The following is a 16,933-nucleotide window of genomic DNA, read 5'->3' as shown; positions in this document are numbered from 1 at the left end:
GACAATGCATTTTAGATCATTTTATGGGGAAATGCAAAGTGATGTAATGAGTAGTGCAACAACTTAATTTCTCCTGGGAGCAAATTGTTAAGTGATCGATAAGGAAATCAGAATCACTAAATTCTAAATAATTACTATGTGCATGAGGGTCCATGTGGACACTGCCTGTGTCATCTGTGCTTAAAATGATAGAGCCAGTAACCTAACAATCAGAGGCTTGGTGAAGTTATCCTCACTTCCTTCTGGACAGATACTGAAGCCCGAGCTTCCCCTGATTCATCCATCGGAGTGCAATTGTGTGAATTTTAGATAAAAGTACTTAGGTATAGGTAAAAGCAAACTCTAGAGACAAGGGAATCTACCAGTAGCCCTTAAATCCAGTGATGTGAAAAAGCACCCGGGCAGTCTCACAATGATGTGTATGAGGTTAGTGCAATCTGGTAGAGGAGAGAACACCTCAGCAAAGGGCTGCTGCAATTCGGAAACATCTGTTCTGTAGGCCATCACAAAGGAACATAGCAAGACTGATAGAATTTGTTTGTCTGCCTGTAAATCATCTCTATCATTCGCCAGGCTCATGAGACAGTCTCCACCAGTCTCCACGATTGGGATAATAAATTTGCCTTGCTCCTGCCCTGTTAGTTGGCACCACCTCATAATCTTCATCATTCATTTGCCATGTGACTTTGAAGGGCCCTTGCCACTTGGCAAATAATTTAGTGGTGGAGTAATGGAGTAACTTTATCTTGTGGTATCCAGGCAAATAGCATTTCACAGGGAAATGGAGTTGGAGGCCTGGAGTACCTTCTGCACTGCAAGCAACAGAAGATCCAATCACCAATGCAATCAATGGTCCTAGTAGTTTTCATCATCACTAATGAAGATAACCTGAAAGTATACACCGCAGCAGTGTCAGACAACCTGATGTCACCAGTGAGGGCAGCACACATCACGCAAATTCGAGAACATTGTGATTACATCACCACACATTGACCCGACCCAGCCTTCAAACCCCAGCCAGTCTATTTACAAAATCAGCAGCTACGCAAGGCAGGAACTATTTGCGGCCTTGATTCTCTGTTTTGGCCCTCTATTTAATTTTCACCGGCTCTATGAGACACCTGTGAACATCATTATGTGCATGCTTAAAATCCACACACAATAACTCCACCAAAGCTCAGGTTCTGAACCAGGTTCTGGTGGATTAGTGACTGTGTATAGCCTGAATCCACTCATGCCTGGCGTATACTACTACTGCCCATCACCCCTCCCAGGGTATGGGCCGCCAAAGGTAGATCTCCAGAGATTTCTTCAGATTTGGTGTATACCCCATATACCTCATTGCATTCTTTTTTTTTTTTTTTTTTTTTTTTTTTTTTGTCTGTCCCATTTGGTTCTTAAGCCGTCAGAATTGTTGTCTGAAGACCAACAAGGATACCAAATGGATTTATTTTGCCAAATGGATCATCATGGCATTGCCGTATTGGTCCATTTGATCAAACTTTGTTGTTATTATTTATTTTATTTTCAGTTGTTACAGATGGGACAGACATGACGGGGGAGGGAGAAAGAAAGAGAGGAAGGAAAAGAAAAACAGAAGGGAAAAGGGACAGTGAGAAAGGGCACTTACAAAGACAAAGAGAAAGAAAAAAAAAAAAAAAAATCTCCTGGATCACCTGTTGAGAGAAAAAGAAGAGAAGACAAGCAAAAAAAACCAAACAAAAACAAAGCAACATACTAAACACAACACCATCACGTTAATCTAGCTGTGTGTGAACAGCAGTAAATACTAAATATTGAAAGTTGTTGTGCAGCACGCAGGACAGACAGCGCACAATGTGCTTTGAAGTAGCAGCTAAGAAAGGTGTAGTTTATGTCTACGAACAGTGAACACCCGTGTGCACACCTGTGTGGCTCAACGCGCTTGTATACAAAAGGTTTTCCCATGTAACGGTCTGCTAGAGGGTGTGGAGGCCCATAGCCCCGTCCCCAGGGCATGAAGCAGGCATGGAGGAGATCCAGGCTCCAGACATCCAGAGGACCCAGAGTGCGAGAGCCCAAGAAGTACCACCGGAGGGGCATCCGTGCCACCTTCCTGGGAAGGGCTGAGGAGATCCCCAGACGAGGGGGTCACCCAGTAGCCACGGAGCAGAAGCCAGAGGGGGCTGCACCGGCGTGCCCGCCGGCTCTGCCGGCAGCCAGCTGTGCCAGAGTGAACCGAGTTGCAGGCTTCGAGGCCCCGGAAGAGGCCTGACCGAGCGACAGGCATCGGGCCCCGCCAAGTAGCCACCGGGAGTGAGCTGGTGCATACCTGAGCGCCCAGCCCCGGACACCAAGAACCACCAATGCACCAACCCCTGAGGGCATCAGTTACCAGCAGGGAGTGTGGTGAGGGGAGATAGGCCTCCACACTTGGAGGGCCTGGGAGTACCCAGGGAGGTGGAGTCTAAGACTCGACCTGACATATAGACACAGACAAACAGGCACACACAGACATAAACATGCTTTCCCACCCTCATGCACACATATACAAACACTCAGCACTCACCCAACGTAGGGACAGACATACATAGACATGTACACACAATCATACTCCCCAAACATACTCTATGCCCTGGGTCCAGGTACCCTCGCCCCCAGAGGGGGGAACAGCACCCAGACCCAAGAGATGTGACCCTTTCCCCCGAGGTGGAGGCAAGCAGACCGCCCCAGGCTCCGCAGCAGCAGGGAGGCCAATCGGACAGCCAACACCTCCTCCCAGCCCCCGCCCCGATGGCTAGTAGAGAACGGGGGTGTGTGAAGACCCCATACCTCCCTCCTCCCGCTCATGTGTAGTGTTGCTGCGTGTTGTTCTAAAGTGCATTTAAAACAAGGGAGGGCATGGTGCTGCTGCCAGAGAGCAGCAGGTGTTAGCATGGCCCCTCCCGAGAACCCTCAATGTCTACATGGATTTAAAATTGAGAGGTGGGCACCGGCGCCAGAGGTAGGGTTGAATACACAGACCGTCCTCTGGACGCCGTTAACGTGATCACCCTCAAGGCCCTATATATATATATATGTGTGTGTGTGTTATGAGAGTGTGAATAATGTGGATGTCTAAGTTGTGAAATAAAATTGAGGCACAGGTGGCCAGAAGGGGACAGAGGGGGGGGAATGCCTCCCCTGCACCCTGGTGACACACCCGCACCCCGAGGCCCTACCTGTGTGGGTGGGTGTGGTGGAGCGGGAAGAGGGAGGCAGCCGGGGATGGGGAGGAAAAGAAGGGAGGGGCAAGATGCCCCTCCTTAGGGCCAGCTCCCCGGCTGACCCCAGTAGGCACCCCCGTCCTCTAGTACCCACCAAGGCAAGGGAGCCCAGGCCCATCCCGATCGGGGCCCACGGCAGCAGCACCGCTAAGCCCCACAGGACCTGGGGAGGCCCACCCCACCCCACCGCAGAGGAAACTATACCCACCCCAACATTCAATCATCTCCAGACTACACAAGACAACAGACACCCAGGTTAGGTTTATTCTCCACCTCTCCTGTGTCTCTCCCCCACCTGCAGAGTGGACTTCTGCAAGGATGGAACAACCTCCCTGCCAGTTGAAGAGTCCCCCAGTTAGGTCGATGCACCAGAGGCCCCCTGCGCCAGGGCTGAGCCCCCGTGCACCCACCGGCCCACAACCTCGGCGACACACCGACGAGGACCGAAGCCCCCAAGGCCCAGCCAGAGCCCCATCACGGAGACGAAGCACCCCCGAACCCCAAGCCCCCCGCCTGCCCCGGATCCACTCAGGGGCAGCCAGGCTACCAGGCCAGTAACCTACGTCCGCCAGTACAGACCATCCCCCAGCCCCGCTGCACGCAGCCACGAGGAGAACACCCTCTAAGAGCGACCAGAGCCACTCACCAGGTTATGACCACAACCCCCGGGTTGTGCCCTCCAGGGATAACGTCTCTAGGGGTTCTCCTGGCGCCCTAAGCCCATCCCAACCTCCACATCAACCACAATAGCGAAGGCAGGACCAAACCATGACCCCCACCCCCACTAGGTGATGAAGCCGATCAAAGGAGCCCAAAGGGATTGATCAAATGTGGTGGCAGAGGCTGTATCAAGACTAATGTGATCTATTAGATGGTTTTTATATTGATTAGAATTAAGATTATTTTTATTTTTCCAGTTAAGGAGGACCGTTTTCTTGGCAATGCATAGGGCTGTAAAAACAATGTGGGCTGTGTTTATTTCTGCAGTGACCTCATCCAAGTTGCTCAGCAAGCACACTAAAGGGGAGGCTGGAATGTTACATTTCAGACACTTTGATAAGTCTTCACATATCTCACGCCAAAACTTCTGCACTGGTGGACAGAACCAAAGGGTGTGGATGTAATTGTCTGGTGTATTGCCTTGACAGTGTGAGCAGTTGTTGGAAGATGTAAAGCCCATCTTGAACATCCGATGACCAGTATAGTGCACTCTATGTAGTATTTTGTATTGTATTAATTGCAGACTGGGATTTTTAATCAATTTAAAGGTTTTTAAGCATACCTGAGACCAGAAGTTTTGGTCTAAGCTTACTGATAAATCTGCTTCCCACTTTGCAATAGGAAGGGATATTGATTCATCTATTTTAGAAAGTGTTCTGTATATTTTAGATAATAATTTGGGGGATTTAAGAGTAAGAAAGTGTACCGCACTTGGTGGTGTTTGTAATTCAGCTTGACTGAGGTTAAATCTCTTTTTTACTATGGATTTAATTTGTTGATATTCTAAAAATCTTTTCTTGTTGATCCCATATTGTGTAACTAGTCTGTCAAATGGAATAAATTCTGTTCCCTCTAATATATGTTCTAAGTATTTAATTCCTTTACAACTCCATTCTGGAAAATTAATCATATTATTGTTTTGTAATATGTCAGGGTTGTTCCAGATAGGTGTACGTTTGCATGGGATTAATGAGGACGCTGTCATTTTTAGAAACTCCCACCATGCTGTCAGAGAAGAGCTGATGTTGATGCTTTTAAAGCATTCATGTCTTTTGATGTTTGAGCTGATAAATAGTAGGTCTGAAATTGCATTCTTACTGGAATGGTGTATGTTCATCCTGAGCCTCGGAGAGCTGGTGGCCCAGACCACCTGACCAACCTCTTTGAGTGTACACTCATTCTGGAAATGCCTGTGACGGGTGGCAGGTGTTTGTTCTGCGGGTTGGGTACAGGTACATGGTAGCTAGGCATGATGGCCACATCCTCACCTATTCTGATGTCTGCAGAGGAAGCATATAAACGAATATTTGTCACCATCAGCTCCAGCAGCCGTTGTTCTCATTCAGACTCCCCCAGCTCCAGCCACCTTGGCAGCATCCTTCAGCAGGGCGAAAAACGCACAGTCCAGTCTGCTTTGAAAATGGTAAATGTACTGGTATTTATATAGCCCTTTTCTACTCTAAGTGAACAACCAAAGCACCTTTTACTACTATGACCTTGGAGACCGAAGGTGGAGAGGTTGCCATTCCCAACCGGGACAGCAGGCTCTGCAGCAGCTTGGTCTACTTGTCCAACAAAGCCTGCAGCGACTCTAGGTGCTTAAACCCATGCTTGCTCTGGGTGCCACACAGCCATTTCAGCTAACATTTGCACCAGTGATGCTACTGGCTGCACCATTTATTACTCAGATGTCATCTAGTGGATACCTTAAGCACCAGTGTGGCAAAAGCTAGTTCTGCTAGTAAGGATGAGGGTCAGCTTGTGATTCGTTGAGATATTTATTTGACACACTTTCAAATCAACTCAGTAACATTCAGTTCAATTTTATTTTTTTTAAACACCAAATCACAACAACAGTTGCCTCAAGGTGCTTTATATTGTAAGGTAAAGACCCTACAATAATTCAGATAGATAAGTATTAATATCCTCCTGCACAGCGATAAATATAAGAATATGATTTAGTCTTGAAATTTTTCTGGCTTGTTACTGGTATGCTTTCTTGGCATAAGCCTAAAGAACCACAGAACCCTTCCTGTACCGTTGGATTCCTGGCTCAGTTTGTCATAAAATAGTTTCTACAGGTGAAAACTGAAAAAGGTGAGTTGGTATTTGACTGAATAAAAATAGCTAGGAATGGACAGGGATTGAGATGTAATGTATTTTGGTTAAATTAAGGGTAAATATGATTTGTGATTTGGGCTGTACTTCTGACTGTGAAGGGCAAGTCATTAAAAAGGACATCCACAGGCATCAGATGTTTTTATCTGTTTTCAAAGTTGAGCTAAAGCTTCAAATACAGCTGTTACCAAAACATATTGCAGCAATTTGTTTTCACCAATATGCCAAATGCATGAACTTCTATGTGATGTATGTATGTAAAATGTGGATATATAGGATGTAAGAAATAGAACTATTTTGATTTGATGCATGCTCAATCATCCAGATAAGTAAATCTCAAAAGGTTGATTCTGTTCATCTGGACGTAGCGTTTTCAGTGGGAGAAACGTCTCGTCATTTGGATGACTATTTTTAATTAGCCCATTGTATTTTGGATTTGTGACATTTACTTTGCAGTTTACTTTGCAAACATTCATTCAGTTACTCAAGTGAGCAAAAGCAGTTCCTTTAACTTTAAGTCTTTCTATCTTACCGCATATTAAGTTTAAGTCTTTTCGTATTACCAAATATATATTAAAAAACAAACAACAACAACAACAGCAAACCAATATTCACCTATACTTAATACTCTAACTCTGGGTATTTTAACATAGGGGTTAGAGCTAGAGCTCTACACTTGTGCAGGTACCGTTCACAGCTGAACCTTAGCATTCCCAAATAAGGGAATGCATCTTCAAGTTTTAAGTACAGATATAATGTATATTTTGTTATATATTTTACAAACTTCTATGCTCTTTTAGAATAAATTGCACAGAATCGGGTTTAACTTTCAGTTTAACATGAACCACATGATTATAACAGGGCTTCTTTTTCCATATATTGTATTGCCATGAAGATTGTTCCACCATTTTCACTCCAACAAGCTTTTGCATGCTTCCACTTGTGTCAGTTTTGGATTTATGCCCACTGTCCATTCTGATTCTGTGCTGATAGCAATAGAAGTGAGAGTCCATGTTTTCCATTTTTCAATCTGTATTCTCACCTGTACTTGTGTTCTTGTAGATTATTGAGCATCCTTTATATAGCATCCTTTAAAAACTTAGCCAAGTTCTAACTAAATGATTATCTTCTGCTGATTCAAATATGAGAAAGCTTGAGGAATGACTGGTCATGACCTACCTGAAACAGGAACAGATGAAATGCAAACTAGAATAAATTTTGCTGTGATGCTCATGAATTTGGGTTAGGGTTAGGCAGGAAAATACAACGTTAGTATGGTGCATTATGTATTTACAATGCTGCTTGAAACCATACCTACTCTCCATGTGAATATTGTCTTCTTCAAAAATTGACTTTATGGTCATCATTTCATCCCTTTAAAAACTCTTTTCCAGCACTTTCTAAATTGTTGTCACCTACAAACAACACACTTAAAAAACTAGGCACATAAAATGTATGCTCACTTCGTACTTCCCGAAACTTCAGAAACACTACCCTGTATGCAGGGACCCTCTGGAGACAAAGCTCTGCTTTAGTTATTCCACTTAGTTATTTAGTTATTCAGCTTAAACAGAAACTGATAAAATGAGTCCCTTAAATAGTTTCTTCTCCCTCGTTTAAGTACCTGTTAAGGAAACATACCTGTAGTGGAGTTTTTGATTGTAGATAATTTTGTTTCAGTGCAATCAGGTGCTGACGTGTTGATATGTAACATTTACCAAGAAAGCTGCTGTTTTATTTTGAAATTGCCCTTCTGTCCCTAAGAATTTATATTCCTGAGGTAAATTTGAACTCAAGAACACAAGTCAGTGCTTTGATTTGAGAAAGGCTCTTTGTCCATCCCATTCTCATAGGTTCATCAATATAGAGATGAAGTCAGTGAAATTTAAAGACTCTCTGTTTGAAGACTGTCACTTTGAGAACATCAGGTCCTCTGAAACAGTGTTTGAGAACTGCACCATCCACTCCACTGTCTTCTACAACACAGGTAAGTTTGAATGGGACAATTTGTTGGAATGGGTTGCAGCTTTGGTATAGAAACTAATGTGAATGTGAGTGAAAATGGATAAGAGGTTAAATCAGAAAAAACAGAATTTGTCACTACAAGTTGTTTCTACCCCTCAGGTATGAAAGGCTGAAAGGGCATTATCGTCACTCTGCTGGGCGGGCAGGTGGATAGGCAGCACCGTCATCCAAGTTCGTCAATGCAATAACTAGAGAACTTTAACTTTTTATAAAGGGTGTCTTTATTGAACGTTATACCTACATTTTCTTTCTTTTAATGTAATGTTAATCTTTCGGGGTGGCTGTAGCTCAGGAAGAACAGCAGGTCACCTACTAATGGGAAGGTTGGTGGTTCAATCCCTGTCTGCTCCAGTCTCCATGCCAAATATCGTTGGGTGAGAAACTTACCTTAAGTTACTCTCTGATGCATCCATCAGAGTATGAATGTTGGATAGAAAGCACTTGCATAGAAAAAAATGATTCTGTGGTTGAATGAGGCAAATGTGTAAAGCACTTTGAGTGCTCAGATGGAGTAGAAAAGTGCTATATATGAATCAGTCAATTTGTCATTTCAATACTTGTTTTTTGGATGACAGAAATCCCAGTGATTCTGAAAATATTAAACCAGGGTTTACTCTACTGCTTTCCAGTCGTCTGCCTCCAGTGATTTTTATTTAGAAATGTGGTTCCACATTTTTCATTAGTTTGAGAACAGTCAAAGGCTTCAGCTAAACCTTTTTATCTTTTATCACCAAAAATGTATACAAGAATTACAATAATTAAAACTTTGAGGTTCTATGTCCCTGTCATTCAAGCCGCAGTTCATAACCACAGTGTTTGCCCTCTTCCCGATTTTCAATTTTTTGTGTATGTTTGTCACACAGGTTGTCAAACAAATTTAAATATTAGACAAAGATAATACAAGTAAACACAGAATACAGTTTCTAAATCTCTAAATCTCTGAGTCAGAAAAAGGTTATAAAGCCATTTCTGAAGCTGTGGGACTCTGGCAAATCACAGTGAGCACCGCTGTAAAACATGGAACAGTGGTGAACATTCCCAGAAGTGACCGGGCACAGAAATTTACCCCATGGACGCAGTGACAACTTATCCAAGAATCCACAAAAGACCCCAGAACAACATGCAAAGAATGAATGTATGTAGCTCTGTGTTCCAACATTCAGAAGAAGGAACTGTTGTCATGGCTAGAAAATGACGAGGTACAACACATATTCTATGGCAAAAGAGAGCCAGGACGACAGGGGGGAGATATCATCATCACCCCCACCCGAGATTGTGTACCAAGGGCCAAGTACGATGGAAGAAGGATCGTTGAGTGTGAGAGGAATTGACCTGAAATATAGGATCGTGGAGAAGCTTAAAACCTGGACCCTCCACAGCTGGTTACCAAGATTACGTGACCGTGGTTCAGGGGGTTGGGAAGCGCACCTGTAACCGGAAGGTCGCCGGTTCGATCCCCGGCCTTTCTGTCCTGGTCGTTGTGTCCTTGGGCAAGACACTTTACCCTACCACCTACTGGTGTTGGCCAGAGGGGCCGATGGCGCAATATGGCAGCCTCGCCTCTGTCAGTCTGCCCCAGGGCAGCTGTGGTTACAACCGTAGCTTGCCTCCACCAGTGTATGAATGTGAGAGTGAATGAATAATGGCATTGTAAAGCGCTTTGGGTGCCTTGAAAAGCGCTATATAAATCCAATCCATTATTATTATTATTATTATTATTAAGTACCCTCTGAAGGTCTACTAGATGATGTGAATGCAGCACTATGGACAATTCCTACTGTGGCCATCATCAAGACTAATCAGCTGATCTACACCACGGCAGCAGTAATCAGTGAGATGCTTGATTACAAGATGAACAGCCAGAAGGCGCAGTACCCTCCATGGAGAAGGAGACTAGATGAAAAAATCAAGGTAGCATGAAGGGAAGTTAGCCAATTATCGGAGCTGCAGAAAGGTGCAATGAAGAAGGTGCCAAAGAAGTAACCTGTCCATACCTGAGGCCTTGTGAACTGCCAAGCAAAGACTCGCCTGAAGAGGTACTGAAGGCAGGAGAATAAACCTGGTGTTCTCCACAAAACTATTCAAGGTATACACTCAAGGTATGAAGTGAAGAGCACTGCAAGAGTATTGGGGATAGTAGATCTAAGAGCAGACAATAGCAACCTCCCTGAACAGGGTCCATTAACCATCGCAGTGGCAGAGATCCAAGAAACAGTTGGACAGCACCAGGCCCTGACATGATTCCCGCCTACCGGCTGAAGAAGCTGACTGCACTCCATTAGTGTCTAGCAGCACAAATGAACCAGCTGCTAGTCAACGAGACACACCCAGAGTGGCTAAAACTTTTGACCGGTTGTGTGTGTGTATCGTAAAACTGTTTTCCTACATCTGTATAGTGTAGATCTGTGTATCTGAGACTACTAATATGACTGATAAATCCCAAAGTTATGGACAGTTTTTCCGTTTTTTGTTTGTTTATTTATTGTATTTATAGCAGTATTCAAATGCAAAAACAAGTCAATAAACCTTTTAGAGATATGATGAGGTGTCAGTTAATGGCTCTTGTAATTTAGTTCAGAAAACATCTGCAAACACAAAAGCCATTTAAAGTATATGAACACTAAAGAGTAAAGTATATTATATAATAGCCTTTCTGCTCTCTGTAGACCTGTGGGAGGCCAAGTTTATTGACTGTAAGATGGAGAACACCACCTTTGAACACAACAAGCACGGCTGCCACCTTGATACTGCTAAGGAGAATGATGTCCTCATCTACCTGGTCAGCTTCCTAGGCAGTCTGGCAGTGCTGCCAGGCAACATCATTTCAGCTCTCTACATGGAGAAGATTGGCAGAGTAAAGATCATAGGTAAATTATGGAAGTTTGTTTGTAAAGGAGTTAGGAATGCAGTCAAGGAATACTATGTATATCTTTCATATTTTTGTACTGTATCTAATGTTGTAGAGCTTGTATTTTGTGTTGTATTTATTGCATTTCTGAAAGTTTCTGAGAGTTTCAAAGTGGCTTCCAGGTTAAATAAAGGTAATAATAATGTGTTTTAGCTGTCATCTGAGATTGCGTTTACCCAATTTTAAGACCTCCTGAGGACCAGATTCTTGTTTTTTATTATATCCTGATACATTAAACTTTAAAATTTAAAGAGGGTATTTTCTTTTTACAGGGAGTGTAAATCTGTGAGTCTGCATTTCAGTTCATTGTTTCATTGCATACCTGTGGTGGCATTCAGAAGCAATGTTGTGTCACTGTCCAAACATTTCTGGACATAATTTCACCTAGCTTCACATCTATATTTGATTATCTTATATAGGCCATAACTTTACATTATTTTAGAACTTATGTTATAATGAACTCTTAATGCATTCTATAAATATGTTGCAAATGATTAAAAATACAGATTCTACAGGATTCATTACAAAAACTCTGATCTCCTCAGGTGGCTCCATGCTGATTTCAGCAGGCTGTACATTTTTCCTGTTTCTAAGCTTCAGCCAATCAGCAATCATTGCACTACAGTGTCTGTTCTGTGGTGTTAGTGCAGCTGCATGGAATGGAATTGAGGTGGTGACTGTGGAACTGTATCCAGCTTCAAAGAGGTACCAGTATTTTTCTTCTTATATATACACACACATATACGTGTGCGCGCGCGCGCGCGCGCGTGTGTGTGTGTGTGTGTGTGTGTGTGTGTGTGTGTGTGAAGACTGTGACACACACTACAAGTGTCTAGCTTTTGACACTACCAGCCCAAAAGTTTGGACACACCTTCTCATTTAATGGTTTACTTTATTTTTACTACTTTTTACATTGTAGTTAAAAACTGAAGACATCAAATATATGAAGCAAGATATATGGAATTATGCAGCAAGATTAGATTCCTGAAAGTAGCCACCCTTTGCTCTGTTGACAGCGCTGCAAAAACTTGGCCTTCTCTCAAAGAGCTTCATGATGTAGTCACCTGAAATGGTTTTCACTTCACAGGTGTGTCTTGTCAATGTTCATTTGTGGAATTTCTTGCCTTCTTAATGGTTTTGGGACCATCAGTTGTGTTGTGCAGAAGTCAGATTGGTACACCGCTGACAGCCCTATTTGGCAACTGTTAGAATTCATATTATGGTAAGAACCAAACAGCTAAGTAAAGAGAAATGACAGCCCATCATTGCTTTAAGAACTGAAGGTCAGTCGGTCCAGAAAATTTCTAAAACTTTGAATGTCACTTCTTGAGTTACCTCTGCTGCTAAGGATAAATTCATGTGAGTCACCAGCCCCAGAAGCAGACCCATTTCTACTTTAACTGTTCAGAAAAGACTGCACAAATCAGGCTTTTATCATGTCTTTGTGTGATGCAGAAAAGGTGAACTGATGGTCTCTACATGTGTGGTTGCCACCGTGAAGCATGGAGGAGGAGGTGTGATGGTGTGGGGGTGCTTTGCTGGTGACACTGTTGGGGACTTCTTGAAAATTGAAGGCACACTGAACCAACATGGCTACCACAGCATCCTGCAGCGAATATCCATCCCATCCAGTTTGCGTTTAGTTGGACCATTATTTATTTTCCAACAGAACAATGACCCCAAACACACCTCCAGGCTGTGTAAGAGCTATTTGACCAAGAAGTAGAGCGATGGAGTGCTGCGCTAGGCTGCCTGGCCTCCACAGTAACCTGACCTAAATGCAATCAAGATGGTTTGGGATGAGATGGAGGCAAAAGGGCCAACAAGTGCTCCTGGAACTCCCGGAGCCGGTTCTGGGAACTCCCTTCGAGACTGTTGGAAAACCATTTCAAGTGACTACCTCATGAAGCTCATCGAGAGAATGCCAAGAGTGTGCAAAGCAGCAATCAAAGCAAAGGGTGGCTATTTTGAAGAATCTGAAATATAAAACATATTTTGAGTTATTTTACACTTTTTTGTTTAATGCATAATGTGTTCATTCATAGTTTTGATGTCTTCAGTAAAAACCTACAATGTAAATACTCATGAAAAAAAAGAAAAACCATACATACGGTACCAGTGAAAATGGTAGTGTATGTATGTATGCATACATACATATGTATGTATATATATATTGTTTTGGGACAAACAAAATATGGATCAGTGCATCTGATGAGAAATTCCCATTCCTAAAACCACAGATTACAATATCCCCATGTCACATATCCCTGACCACTTGAAAACATTATATTAAATTCAGTAGGTAAACATAAAACATTCAAATATTTAATTTTGAACGTTTCGTTATTCCAAAGACTTCTTTTTTTATATTTTATTTCTTCTTTTTTTGCAATCGTTTCTCGAATAAGCTGCTGGGATCAGATTTAAAATGAGCCTGTGTTTTTTAATTTTTTTTTTAATCACATTTTTTTTACTTACAACTAAAAACTGTATGTGAACTTTAAGTTTTGAGATCAAAAAATTCCTGAACTCCACCTATTAAACCATAGATCAATAATTCAGTATTTATTTATTATTTATGTGATTCATCATTGGATCATTGTTCACATTTCTTTATTTTTTTTAGGATGATTTATGTATAATATTGTTTATGTGTGAAAAAGTTTGCACAGCAGTCTTGAAAAAACACTAAATTGTATTTTTTCTGTTTGGACATTAAAATGTTAAGAAATGAAAAGTCCTGGTGACAGCTTCCTTTTCAATAAGGCTGTTTCAAAATGTCATTCTGTTGTCGCTCTTTTCTCTTAGAGCAACAGCTTCTGGTGTGCTGAATGCTCTGTGTAAACTGGCTGCTGTTCTCGGCAGCTCCATCTTTGCCAGCTGTGTGGGAATCACCAAAGCCATCCCTATTCTACTATCCTTTACTGCGCTGGTGTGCGGCGGCCTTGTGGCCCTCAACCTGCCTGACACGCAACAGAAAATTCTCCAGTGAAGTGATATGAGCGTGCTGAGGTGGGAATGAGGGGGGTGAGGAAGAGGCCAAAACACATCTACTTCTTGTTGGAGGCTAATGAATTTACCTTGACTCTGAACTTGAAAAAAGACAAGACTTGGAACAACTCACAACTGTTCATTAGAACCATTTTTTTCAGGTTGGAGGTTTTAGACCAGGAAAAAGCAGGTTTATGTTTTTCTGTATTTCTGTATGAGTCTTTATTGATGCCATGAATCCACTAAGGCAGTTGACATACTAACCATTTAATAATTTGTTAATGAATTACGTGGACAGATGTTTTTTGAATGTTTAAAGCACGCACTGTAATATATTCTGTGTTCCTACCACTATTTAGATGCATGTCAGGGGAAAAAGTGTTATCTGTAATTTGCACCTTAAAAGTTTTTCCAACACTTTTAGCAAATAACCTGCTTGAAATCCTGGGACAAAAAGTTGAATAAAGATTTTCCGGTTTCAACAAACTCTACTTACAAACATGTAACATGTAACTGTTTACACCATGCTTTAAAGCTTATACATAGTGACTTCACATTTGTGACTACATGTGGTTAAAACTGTAGTGACTTAAGGCAGCAAAGACAGACTTGGGTAAGCTCTGTTATCAATATTTCATAGCTTAAAAATCTGCTTTGACGCTCTAGTCTCCAAGTTAGTGTAAGATTATCAAACTACATATGTCAGTAGCTTTTCTTTATACTAAATAAATAAGCTAGTCCTTGTAAACAGTGGCTAAATAACCTAGCTTAACAAACTAGCCCCGGACTGTAACAGATTTGATGTGATCAGTGTGATTAAATCACATACTTCTACATATTAACGTCAAGATTAGGTTTTGATGACAGAAATGTGACGCTGTTGCTCTGTGAATTTTTGCAGGGGTGATCTCACCCATTCTAGTTCCCACATGTCTTTATGTGGGATATGGGGATCACTATTTTCAAATATTTTTAACCAGATGTTTGACTGATTAATTGTGAAATAACCTTCAGATCAACCTCTTAACATCCAGTATATTATTGAAGAACCATCTAGGATTAGGGTCAAGGACAGGAGTAGACTTTGGCAACTTGCATGTTTTTTAAGAACTGTTGCCTCTTTGGCCCACCAACATCTGTAAACAGAATTAAGTGAATAACTGTATGGCACAAATGTATGCAACATTATATGAAATGTAGTACCTTCCAGTTTCTGAAAATGTATTTGTTTATTATAAGGATAAAATACAGCCTTTAAAAATAACCCTCATCATAAACTTGTTGTTTTTAAGAGATTAATCATTAACAAACAGTAATTGTGAGACTGGATGAAGCAGACAATTTTATTTTATTGACCTGCAGGACAGTGAACATTTGAACTTACATCCCCTAGGCTGAAGAAATACATAACATTAACCAGGATCCTAACAAAGAATATATTGGTCATTCTGAAAATGTAATATTCAGGAAAATGGTTCTTCAAGTGTTCTGCTTGGCAACCTCTTTGCACTAACTACTTTTTAAAAATTTGGCTGATTGCTGTTGTTAGATGGTTGTTCTTACAGCATCAATTCACCTGCAGTTTTTAACAGCTCATTGCAACTAACTGAGATGCTTAATATCAGTGAATATTACTATTACATTACATTATTTAATTTATTTAAAGTTAATAAAATATTTATCTGTGTATTGAAGGCCAACATTTTGTCTTTTGTGATGTTTCCGCATGAGCACTGTGCTGGACTCTACTGGACTGCTGTCATGGCATTTTTAGTTTCATGCCTTTTTGTATTATGATGTTGTTTGTATAGTTTAGGCTTCCGTTAGTTCTGTTTGAGTTCTCTGTGTTTCCCTGTTTAGGTTCCTCCCACATCGGTGTCTCCCCCACTATGTTGGTTATAGTGCCGTGCCTTCAGCGTGAGAGTCTGTCATGTTCCCTGTGTTTAAATCTCCCTCGCCCTTTGTATTTCTCAGTGGTGTCTTTGTCTCCCTTCGTGTCTCCCTCTGTCTCGTCTCCTCCTCATATTTACATGTTTCCCCTTGTCTCCCATTCCATCTGTCATGTGTGTTCTCCCTAGCCATCACGTTCTCTGTATTTGTAGCTTAGTTATGTCCATGTCTCATCTCGTTTCATTTCCCTATTGCCATATCAAGTCCGTGTGTCTTAGTCTGTGTGTTTCCTGTTTTACTTTGACATTACATCTTACATTCAGTGTGTTCAGTTTGCTTCCTCCTGTCTTGTAGTTATGTTTATTTGTCCCAGCTGTGTTGCCTGTGTGTTTCCTTTTCCCTCGTCACTCTCATGTGTATTTATGCGTTGAGCTGTCATGCATTCATTGTCAGGTCGTCTGCAATGTTCATGCCATGTTACCAAAGTTTCACGCTACCAGGTATTTATGCCAGGTTTCCATGTTTAGGGTTTTTGATGTTTACTTTCTAGTTTCTCCAGTTTAGGTTTTTGTTTAGTGTTGTATTGATTTGCCTAGCCCTTTGTTTCATACTTTTTATCAAACACAATAAATGGCTCACTTTCAGTTAAAACTAAGTTCTGTTCTACGTTTCCGTGTGTTTGCGTTTGGGTCCTCAATTCTTTACTCCATACGTCTGCCAGTGCAGACCTTGACAACATCAATACAGTGGAGTACATCATACATCACCAAAGCTGTGTACTTATATTTCTCTCTCTCTCTGACCTGAAGACACTTTGTTAGGTAAAATCTAATCTGCTGGTTGACTTCTCTTTCTTACATTTTTCACCTTCCTAGTTATTTTTTTCGCTCATACTTATTCTGGGCTTAAAATGAATGAAGGCATTAAAATGAACTGCATTACAACACCATGTTGTGAGAGAAGGCAAAAGTCACAGCAAACTTTGTCCTTCTCTGAATACACAGCAGAAATCTTGCTGTGGAACAAAATATTGCTT

At 41.7% G+C, this 16,933-nt stretch overlaps 1 protein-coding gene across 2 annotated transcripts in view; it reads left to right on the top strand.

Moving 5' to 3' along the window:
- LOC100707465 (synaptic vesicle glycoprotein 2B) overlaps positions 1-16,552 on the top strand; it is a 41,997-nt gene extending 25,445 nt beyond the window's left edge. For both annotated transcript variants that reach the window (XM_003449243.5, XM_025909400.1), the window contains 4 exons: positions 7,937-8,070; positions 10,775-10,975; positions 11,562-11,721; positions 13,825-16,552. In XM_003449243.5, the coding sequence (XP_003449291.1) occupies positions 7,937-8,070; positions 10,775-10,975; positions 11,562-11,721; positions 13,825-14,008 (679 nt within the window). In that variant the 3' untranslated portion in view covers positions 14,009-16,552. The remainder of the gene's footprint in view (positions 1-7,936; positions 8,071-10,774; positions 10,976-11,561; positions 11,722-13,824) is intronic.
- The last annotated feature ends 381 nt before the right edge of the window (positions 16,553-16,933 follow it).

The sequence above is a fragment of the Oreochromis niloticus genome, linkage group LG7 (genome assembly GCF_001858045.2).
Source record: "Oreochromis niloticus isolate F11D_XX linkage group LG7, O_niloticus_UMD_NMBU, whole genome shotgun sequence".
NCBI lineage: Eukaryota > Metazoa > Chordata > Actinopteri > Cichliformes > Cichlidae > Oreochromis > Oreochromis niloticus.
This window is presented reverse-complemented; position numbering and strand designations above follow the sequence as displayed.